This window comes from Volvox carteri, assembly GCF_000143455.1.
Source record: "Volvox carteri f. nagariensis unplaced genomic scaffold VOLCAscaffold_16, whole genome shotgun sequence".
In the NCBI taxonomy this organism is placed as follows: Eukaryota; Viridiplantae; Chlorophyta; class Chlorophyceae; order Chlamydomonadales; family Volvocaceae; genus Volvox; species Volvox carteri.
Window position 1 is genome coordinate 1,799,016 of NW_003307559.1, and position 9,593 is coordinate 1,808,608.

Genomic DNA, 9,593 nt, shown 5'->3' on the forward strand with positions numbered 1-9,593 from the left:
CAATTATAACAACATCATGTAATTTATTGATTTGGTTTCATGAAATAAAGTTTCCCTAGTAAAACTTTGGCTTTCATACAAAAGGGCCCCGATCCAGGGACGAAGCGCTGGCATGTCCGAGTCTCATGGATACATGGGTATTAATTAAAAAAACCATCAATTACATTAGCCGAAATATCTGAACCCATGCGCATGGTAGCAGACGTGCTTGTGAGCCTATGTGAGATACAGCCACCGCACAGATGTACGGCGGGCGGGCGGCGTGCATAATAAAGGTTCAATGATCTATCATTTTCAATGCGTTACTATAGTTGTCAACTAGGTCACGTGTGCCTCTGGAGGCTCCCTCTTTTTGGGGTCCAGGCCACTGATACTCATAAGAGGCAGCGGATCCTTCTAGCCGAACGGTCTGAAAAGTGAGCTTCTAGCCCTTCAATTATCCAGGGCCATTAAAATTTTTAAGTAGTAACACGTACGGTATTATTTGCCGTTTGGGTTAGGATGGGTTCGCGTAGCGTCGCCACGACCACGCGGACGTTCGGCTTGTTCGCTGCGGCATCTCTACTGCTCGCGTGCCAAGCTTCCGCTGCTGTTTCATGTAAGTTGGAATGTGGCTCCAATTATCCTTTAGTCGATGGTCCCTATGGCTATCCTTCGCAGCTGGACATCGATTGCTTCAGGTCTTGCAGCACCTGAACTACCAAATGTGAAGCTACATGATGAACGTAATTTTTTGGTTGAGTTTGTTTGCAATTAGCTTCGTCTTCGTTGGCTTGTCTTTCAACTTCCGACGGTTTGCACGCTACAGGAAGCTCGTTTCCGACTCATGAAGGTCTGTTACCAACGTGCCTTGCCTTGCAGATTCTGTAAGCGTCTACAACAACATCGCGGTCACAGGGGCTCCCCTCTCTGGCATCGTGTCTCAGCTGCTATCCAAATGGAAGCTCAATGTTCCCACTTTGAGGACAGTCTACTCCCAGCCGAGCGCTGCAGAGTTGTCAAGCACCAACGCCTTTATCGTATACTCCAAGGGTCAGGGCTCCTACTGGATTACGGAAGGCCTGACCTCGAACTCAACTAAGGTTAACGATCTACTCACATTTGTCCGTAATGGAGGTTCCCTTATCCTTGTCAACGGCGCCAACGGAAATGACAACACATTTATTCCTCTTATTCACGCGCTGACTGGCGGGGATACTCTCTGCATCGCGAGGAGCTACGCAGATGACACTCGCATCTACCGTCGCATCGACCCTCCATCCAACTTTGGCAACCTGCCTGTCAAGCAGTTCCGCTACACTGCGGATCTGTATATTACCGGCCTAGACTGCTTATCTGGCACCTCTATTTATTCCTCCGACCCAACCAAAAAGCTTTACGCCATCTCTGCCGGCATCACATGGAGCGTGGGACAGGGCGCCGTGACGTGGGTCGGCGCCGACATTGTGGCTGACTCCAAGAACACCGTAGCCGTAAGTAGATTTCGATATGTCTTTGGAAAAAAAGGTTAGCCGGAAGTTTCTGATTTGCGCAGCCTAGGGACTAGAATTTGAAGAACGACCTGGCAATTGCTTATCTTATCCATTAAGCTGTTGGAATGCTTCAATCAAGCATACGCTTCAGGATAGTATAGCAGAATGTCCATAAAATTGCTCTGAATTTGCGTCCACCTTTGCGCCTTGAGGACTTTCCGACTTCGAGTATGTTCAATCGGCTGACTTGGGGTGTTAGTTGGAAGCGTCTTGATACAAGCTCGAGCGAGTCGGGATGATGCTGCGATGCATACATACGTGCTGCCTGACTTGCATCTAGTCCGGTTTAACGTTTTCCTGCGAGCCGAGGATTGATTAAAAGATTCGAATCAATTCCTCCATCTTCTTCCTCGTTCCCCGGAAGCACGGATCATTAAGATAAACACTCGTGCATGTCGACATGCCATGTTGCAAGATCCGCCAGCTCTGACGCTATTCCATTTCCTTTTTCCGGTGTTTGCTCTTCATGCAGTTGGTGACAGCTGCGGCGGTCGTCGTACAGACAACCCCGTCGCCGCCGCCGCCGCCACGAGTTTCAACGTCGCCGCCGCCACCAGCCCGTGTCTCATCCTCGCCGCCGCCCGCCACGCGCTCGCCGCCACCCCGTCGTATAACGTCTCCTTCACCAGTCCTCACTGCATCCCCACCACTCCCGAAAAGATCGCCACCACCGCCGCCGCGCGTCCCGCCCTCGCCGCCACCACCGGTTGCTTCTCCGCCGCCACCACCACCTCCACGCGTCTCCCCGTCGCCGCCTCCGCCGCAGCCAGTTTCCTCTCCTCCCCCACCCCCGCCACCGCGCCCTTCACCCTCGCCGCCGCCTCCACGTTCTTCACCCTCGCCGCCGCCGCCAAGTCCTCCTCCTCCTTCTCCCCCGCCACCGCGCCCTTCACCCTCGCCGCCGCCTCCACGTTCTTCACCCTCGCCTCCACCGCCAGTCGTTTCGCCTCCGCCGCCGCCACCCCGCGCCTCCCCACCACCACCTCCGGCATCCTCTCCGCCGCCGCCGCCTCGCCCTCCTCCTCCCTCGCCTCCTCCCTCGCCTCCGCCGCCCGCTACCGCTGCCGCCAACCCTCCATCTCCTGCCCCCAGCCGCAGCCGCGCCGGTGGGCCCCCCCTTGGCACACGTCCTCCTCCTCCCCCTCCGGAGGATGATGCACCGCCGCCGGACTACTACTTCCCCCCGCCCCAGGACATGTCGCCGCCGCCACCCAAGAAGAAGGCAACTGGCCGGCGGCTCCTCTAATGCAGTACAGCAAATTAGAGGCGTTTCCTCCTCCTCCTCCTCCTCCTCCACCTCCTCCTCCAGCCCCGCCTTCCCGACATTCAGCTCAGCTGGCCCCGGCTCCTTGCCGCCACGCGAGCTAGCGGGCACCGCAGGGGGCTCTACTGCGCGTGTGTCCGTGTGTGGAATGTTCCAGTTTACAAACTCGCTTGTGATGGCGTGAAAGGTAATGCTGCTGTAGTTAACAGCAGCCCGGACAGCAGCCGCAGGAGTTGCTAGTTGCGGAGAAATGGCGGCTTTGCTAGTTGCTAACTTCCGTCCCGAGCTTGCTTTTGTTGTGAAGGCAGTCAGGATCTTGGCTTTGGATCTCGGGGGGAATCAGGAAGCGGCGGCGCCGTAGCGACGATGGATCCAATAAATGGCTTAGTTAGGACACGTGGGGATGCGTGGACGCAAGCTACATGACTACTACAACTGGTCGTGGTCGTGGTGGGCAGTAGCACATAGTTGAGAAGGCCGGATTGCGGCAGTAGCAGCACGATGACGACGACGATGGCACCATGGGATATCGATTGCTGTGGTGCGTTAGTTGATTGATGTCAGCATGAGAGCGGTTTAGAAAAGCAGTTTGCAAGCATGTCATCATCAGGACATAGAGCATATATAGGTTGTTGAGGGTTGCCAGGCTTCTCCGAGTAGATAGCGCTATAGCTGTACGGCAGTTGTAGGAGGTGGCCTTAGAGGTTCGCGCGGATTGACTTCCATGATTTTGCGTTGGCGTGTGGCTGTTGCGTCGGACATCTCGGAGCGTTTACGTTCTTCGTTTGATGCGACTACGGATGGATGACTAATGACTAAAAAAGGGAAAACGACTGGCTGACGACCGCGAATATCGGTCGCTGGTACATAGCAAGTGCTGGTGACACGTAAGTATTTGTGTTCACCGTTAAAGACTTTAAGTTTTTTTATTTATTTTTTACCTGCATAACTTAGGGAGTGAGCGGTTCACAACTGTTCGGCAAAAGATTTGGAATACGCGGAGGGCTCATCCGTGTTTACGTCCAGCTGGCCGTGTTTTAAGTTATCAGGTAGTAGCGAGATAGGAACATCAGGAAAAGCCCAGGCCCTTGTAAAACTCTAATGCCAAATCCCTGCATCATTGGAGATCCTCGCAGACTGTATTGCGAATGTGCATGGACGTACTTCTGGTCCAAGATTATCTCTCTATCGTGATTGACCAAACAGAACTTCATCGGGTTTTACCCTACCTACCTACCTACCCACCTACCTACCCACCTACCTACCTACCTACCTACCACTGGTCGTACAGACTGGCACTGACCACTTTTACCCGGGCATGGTCCCCACCCCGGTCTCATTGCTCGTACATGTGTGCATGCACATCAGCGCCGCTTGCAGACGGTGCTTTCATGAATGCACAACAGTCCTTGTCAACGGCAGTCTGCGATGCAATATGTATGTACGTACGCCTAAAGATGAGAGAAACATGAAGAATTCATAATCACGGAACTTACAGGCTATCTGTTCATCAAGGAAACCATTAGAAGCTTGTTGCGGGTTCGCAGACAAAAGGAGACCATCCCACGCTCACTTTCGGCCACCCCCACACCCACCCACCCGCCGACGCACACGTACCCGCACGCATGCATCCGCACCGACCCACGCCCACTCACCCATCCGTTCCCGCCCGCCCATCGCCATCTGACCAATACGTAGCCCCCAGTGCTTTGCCATCACATCCGCAACCCCTTAAAATTCATTAATCAAGCCACGTGTTGAAAAAGCACAGCACTAGTCCCCCCTCCTCACACATAATAAGGATACCCATGCGTGTGTGTGTATATGTGTGTTACATGGTTGGGGGTGCGTGACCCCATACCTGTAGAACTGTCCATACGAGCCGAAGGCCCAAGGGCAATTACCAAAACGCCTAAAAGCCACGGAGAACAGGAAACACCGCGCATCAGCCCAGACTAGCGTCCAAAGGGGGGATAGCTGAGTACGCATGCATAAGGACATCCAACCTGCATGCCTGGCTGGTTGGCCGGCTGTGTGAGGCGCGTACACATATCCTTTCAAACTCCACGGAAGGCCTCATCATCATCATCATCATGGTGCCCAAATGAAGCAATTTCATTTAACTTCCCGGGCTGCCCAACATCGACTGACGTCAGTCGTTGTTGGGCAGCCCGGGAAGTTAAATGAAATTGCTAGCCTTCAGTCGACTGAAGGCTAGCTTAGACACCATCTCCGCTTGAAGATGACATTCTCTGCGACTATGCTGGTCTATCGTAGGTGGCCAGGCCGGTCACATACATACGTACATACCGACGTGCTGTTGCTTTAAGCTGCGAGACGAGACGATACGGCCCTCCACGGGCAACATACGATGACGCCAAACCGCCAACTAGGCCATCTAGGACCTGGGAAGATACTCCAACCTGACCTGCGGGGAGCCCCAGGAGAGTACACGGAGGTTGGGGCCGCCCCTCTCGGCTAAGTATTACTGCTATAGCGCAGTTGCAGTAGCAGCAGTAGCAGTAGTAGCAGCAGTAGCAGCAATAGCAGCAATAGCAGCAGTAGCAGCAGTAGCAGCAGTAGCAGCAGTAGCAGTAGCAGCAGTAGCAGCAGTAGCAGCAGTAGCAGCAGTAGCAGCAGTAGATCAATTGAAGCCCTAAGTGTCCACCACCTCCGTACAATTACAAATAGCCCGCCTTCAAAAGCAAATGGTCTCCATTGCTCATGCGGTTATACGGCAGGAGATATACGATGCTCTAACCAACCTGGAATGGGTGGGTTGGGAAGCCTCGATGCTACGACTGTTTTCTTTTTGGGAGTGCGATATATGATGGAGGGCAATACCACAATAAGTCGGGGGGTTTAAAGAGCGTGTTGACTGCATGATTACGACACAAAATACATGCCCCGACCCGACCCGACCCGGCCCGGCCCGTGTGGTGACGGCACACATCACATATCACGGCTCTCTCAGTAACGAGACCTGCATCGCTCACCAGTAGTGCTACTACCACGAGGTCCTAACCGAAGAGCCCGACCGACCAACACATCCAGGTGGGGTTACATCATGGACCCGCAGCGGGAAGCAATGATCAATCCAGGAACCACGACAGCCAGCGGGGAAACCGCACGACATCCTAGATGTGTCGGTGTTGCAGTACAGTAACCATACAGGTATCCATTGAGGGGTCCACTGACCCCTCATCGTACAGCAAGTGGGAAGTAAGGCAAGTGTGGGAAGCTCCGTTATAACCTGCAAAAACAATATTGCAGTACAGTGCAGTACGAGCCCACCTTGAGCACTGACAGCGCGTCCGTGGGGAGCTGTAGCACCCAGTTTTGCCAGGAGTCGCTCGTGGGCGGCACCAAGGAGAGGGCCACCAACCTGATAAGCCGCGGCGAACAGCGGACAGCGGGTAGAGGGCCGAATGTCGCAGTGGTCAGGAAAACGTCGTAGCGCATTCGGATTTTAGGGGTTTTAGCGAGCATGTTACCTAACCCTAACCCTATCTACCTCTAACCCCCTAACCCTATCCCTATCCCCTTACCCTATCTACCCCTTACCCTATCTACCCCTTACCCTATCTACCCCTACCAGTGGGTCCTCCCCGCGCTATGCCATCGGAGTTTGTTCCATCTCGAGCAGCGCAGAAGCCGGCCGCTGAACCCTCCGGCCTCTTGACACGCTGGAAACGCGACTTTGCGCGAAACCAACGCAAATCACTCATGCTTGTAACCCATATTGTACGACATACAGCTGTAATAAAAACGGTGAGGGCTCTACGACACATTAACGAAGCTAAAGCCTGGCAACACATGGTATCATGGCCTGAAGTCCCCTCAAGTCCCCTTCGTGCCTACATAGTGCACATACGTTGCTAAAAACACACTATGTAAGGCTATGGAAAAGCTTAGCTCACGTTGCATGGGCACCTCGGAGCCTGTCCCCGACGGCATGGAACACAAGGCCCTCGAGCTCGCCTGTTGCCATCCGGGCGTCTACTGCTAGAGGCTGTGTGGACCATAGTCCGCCCCAAACGCGGGAGGCGAAAGAGGACCCGAAGTGGAAATCCACCTGGAGGGAGGGCGGGCGGGCGGGCGGGGGTTGGGGGGATTGTGTGGAGAGGTGAAAAAGCCGTGTAGGAAGCTGAAAGCGAGGACCTGCTTCGCACATCTGTTTTCCTATTTTTATCGTGCAGTGTACTACTGCGTACGGATATATTCATCCTGGCAAGCGATTTACTGAGGTTTACATGTAGCTGCCACCAGCTAGTGTCCCGGGGGCCTCGCTCACTATAGTTTGAAATCCGATTTCCAAACTTGCAAAATTCAAAATCCTAATTGTGACCAGAAGCTGAAGCACAATCGTGTGGGCAGAGCAGCAAAACCGAATTGACAAACAGGCGAACGGCAGGAAAGCGATGTGGCCAATCCCGCCCGCACCCCCACATACGCCCATCACCGCAGCTAGCCAGCGTACCGACCTCGCCAGTTGCCGTATCAATCCATCCCTCCAGCCGCCGTGTACGGATGTCGATGCTAAAACCCGGAGGCATGGCTGGCAAGGGTAGCCAGGGCCAGGTCGCAGCCAGCCAGCAGGTGAAACAGCTCATAGGGGGAGAAGGCCCTGGCCGATAGTCCCGCACGAATAGACGAGTGCCCTCCACACGGACAACCTGATTGGCGTTATTGGCGGAACATGTGTAATAAACATGCATGGGGGGTGGGCATGAGGAAGGGGAGGGCAAACCAACACCTGCATCCACCCACCCACTTACTTTACTTTAGCTAATGCGTCACCCACCCCCTCCCCAATCCCCCACTTCCCACCTAACCCCCTCCCCAATACCCACCTAACCCCCTCCTCACCTCCAGCAGCGATCCGCCCCTCTCAGGGCCCCAGTGCCATCCAGGATTGAACACCATGGTCGGCTGAAAACCCATAGCCAGTCGGCTGCCGTTCAGGACCTTCATACGGACCTGCGGTACGTACGGCAGTGTACGAGCGAGACACAGGAGAGCGGGACAGGGAGCGTACGCCGCCGTGCAGAATGTGTGGGCCGGGTACTTGCTTCGGATGGGGTTTGGGGAGGCGGTCAGCGAGATCCCGGAACAGCACAGGATGATGCGAAGGGGGCGGAGGAAGCGAAGCGGGAGGTGGGGGGTGCGTGTGCGTGTGCGTGTGCGTGTGGGTGCTTTCTTGCCTTTTCCTCTGTCCACATGCACTCGCCCCTGCCTCCACCTGCCGCGGCAAAGTCGTTAAGCTAGTAAAACCCCTCCGCCTGCTCTGTGAACCCACACGCGTACAGCCCCACAGCGCCCCCTGCGTCTGCGTCTCACCCTGTCAGCTACGTCCTTTAGATCGCTATGACCCTACCTCGCAGCCCCTACCTAGCAAGCCCTACCTCGCAGCCCCTACCTTGCAAGCCCTACCTCGCAGCCCCTACCTAGCAAGCCCTACCTCGCAGCCCCTACCTAGCAAGCCCTACCTCGCAGCCCCTACCTAGCAAGCCCTACGTCGCAGCCCCTACCTAGCAAGCCCTACCTCGCAGCCCCTACCTAGCAAGCCCTACCTCGCAGCCCCTACCTAGCAAGCCCTACCTCGCAGGCCAGCCCATCCTTCCCGCATCCTTTCTCCCTTCTCCGCACACACACATACACACAACATACTAACATTCATAAATACATAATATACATATCACACAATTTCAATTGCCCCCCTTCCCCACGAGCGAGGCCCGCGCCCCACCCTCCCTCCTCACACCCTCAAAACGGCCTTATTACTTTCCCTGGTAGGCGATGCTCCATTCATCCGCTCATCACTCACCCACCCATGTAATCTCTCACCGCTGCAATTCGGTCGGGTTGCTTCGCTAGAGCTGTATTGGACTCGGCCACCCGGTCATGCAGACCTAGCGCTCCCACTTCGTACGTGCGTAGTGATCGTGAAGTGACCATGTGGTGTTTTAAGTATATGCGTATGCATGTAAGTTGGTATGGTTGCCTGTTAATATGGGCTAATGGAGCATGCATACATACAGACACACAGATATACATATAGGCAGGCGGCTGGCAGAGGTTAAGGCCTGACTTCTGCTCCCGGCCGACCCGGTATCAAATCCGCCTTCCGACTCCTCGGGTGTTTGAGGAGTGATGAAAAGGGAGGTGGCCCCCCATCATATGGACGCTGTAGGACGTAGTAAAATCAACTTGCGAGCTAATCAGGAACTATGTTCATGCGTCGTTGATCCGCTAAATTTGGTTGGATGCTGGTTGTGAGTTGCTGAATCCAACGAATACATTCTGAAGTCGGATGGGGTGACGGATTAGGGTGCCCCTCTAGCAGGGGAGAGCAGGGACTGCCCCGGGAAAGGGGGCCGCTGGCGAAGTTAACCACCCTGTAAAAACATACAAGGTGGTCGTACGCCGAACGGACGTAGCATGCAAACTGTGCGCGTCGCCGCTGCCGGGCACGGCGTTAGCTGAGGACTTCTTGCCGGCAGCAGCGTTTGATATCATATATATTAGGGTCATACGGACGGCACATCTGTGCGCGACCTAAAGCTTAACTGACGATGATGAGCGAGCTCAGCGAGCTCGCTAGCAGGTAGCGAGTCAAGACGCTTCGGCAGCAAGGAAATAGAGAAAACGGGCTCATACGGACGTATCCATCGCGAAAGATGGCAAAGATACTCCTACTTACTTAATGCATTGTAGAGGCGTGTCAACAGCGGCCGGCGGTTGAACATTGTCCCCGCTGCTTACTTGCGCAGTTCGTTCGTTAAGTGCTCGCCACC

General features: G+C 54.8%; 2 protein-coding genes across 2 annotated transcripts; one reads left to right on the forward strand and one right to left on the reverse strand.

The window, feature by feature from the left end:
- Positions 1–328: 328 nt before the first annotated feature.
- On the forward strand, positions 329–2,306 carry isg1 (hydroxyproline-rich extracellular matrix glycoprotein; the record flags this gene model as incomplete). The annotated part of the gene is made up of 4 exons (XM_002949857.1): positions 329–416; positions 501–598; positions 862–1,472; positions 2,005–2,306. Coding segments are annotated over exons 2-4 (1,008 nt in total), but the record flags the coding sequence as incomplete, so codon positions are not given.
- A 2,888-nt stretch (positions 2,307–5,194) lies between these two features.
- Positions 5,195–8,754, reverse strand: VOLCADRAFT_90413 (uncharacterized protein; the record flags this gene model as incomplete). Its single annotated transcript, XM_002949963.1, has 6 exons — positions 5,195–5,224; positions 6,091–6,181; positions 6,717–6,871; positions 7,281–7,472; positions 7,666–7,776; positions 8,644–8,754. The coding sequence occupies 6 exons, from the start codon at positions 8,752–8,754 to the stop codon at positions 5,195–5,197; spliced, it is 690 nt and encodes a 229-aa protein (XP_002950009.1).
- Between the last annotated feature and the right edge of the window lie 839 nt (positions 8,755–9,593).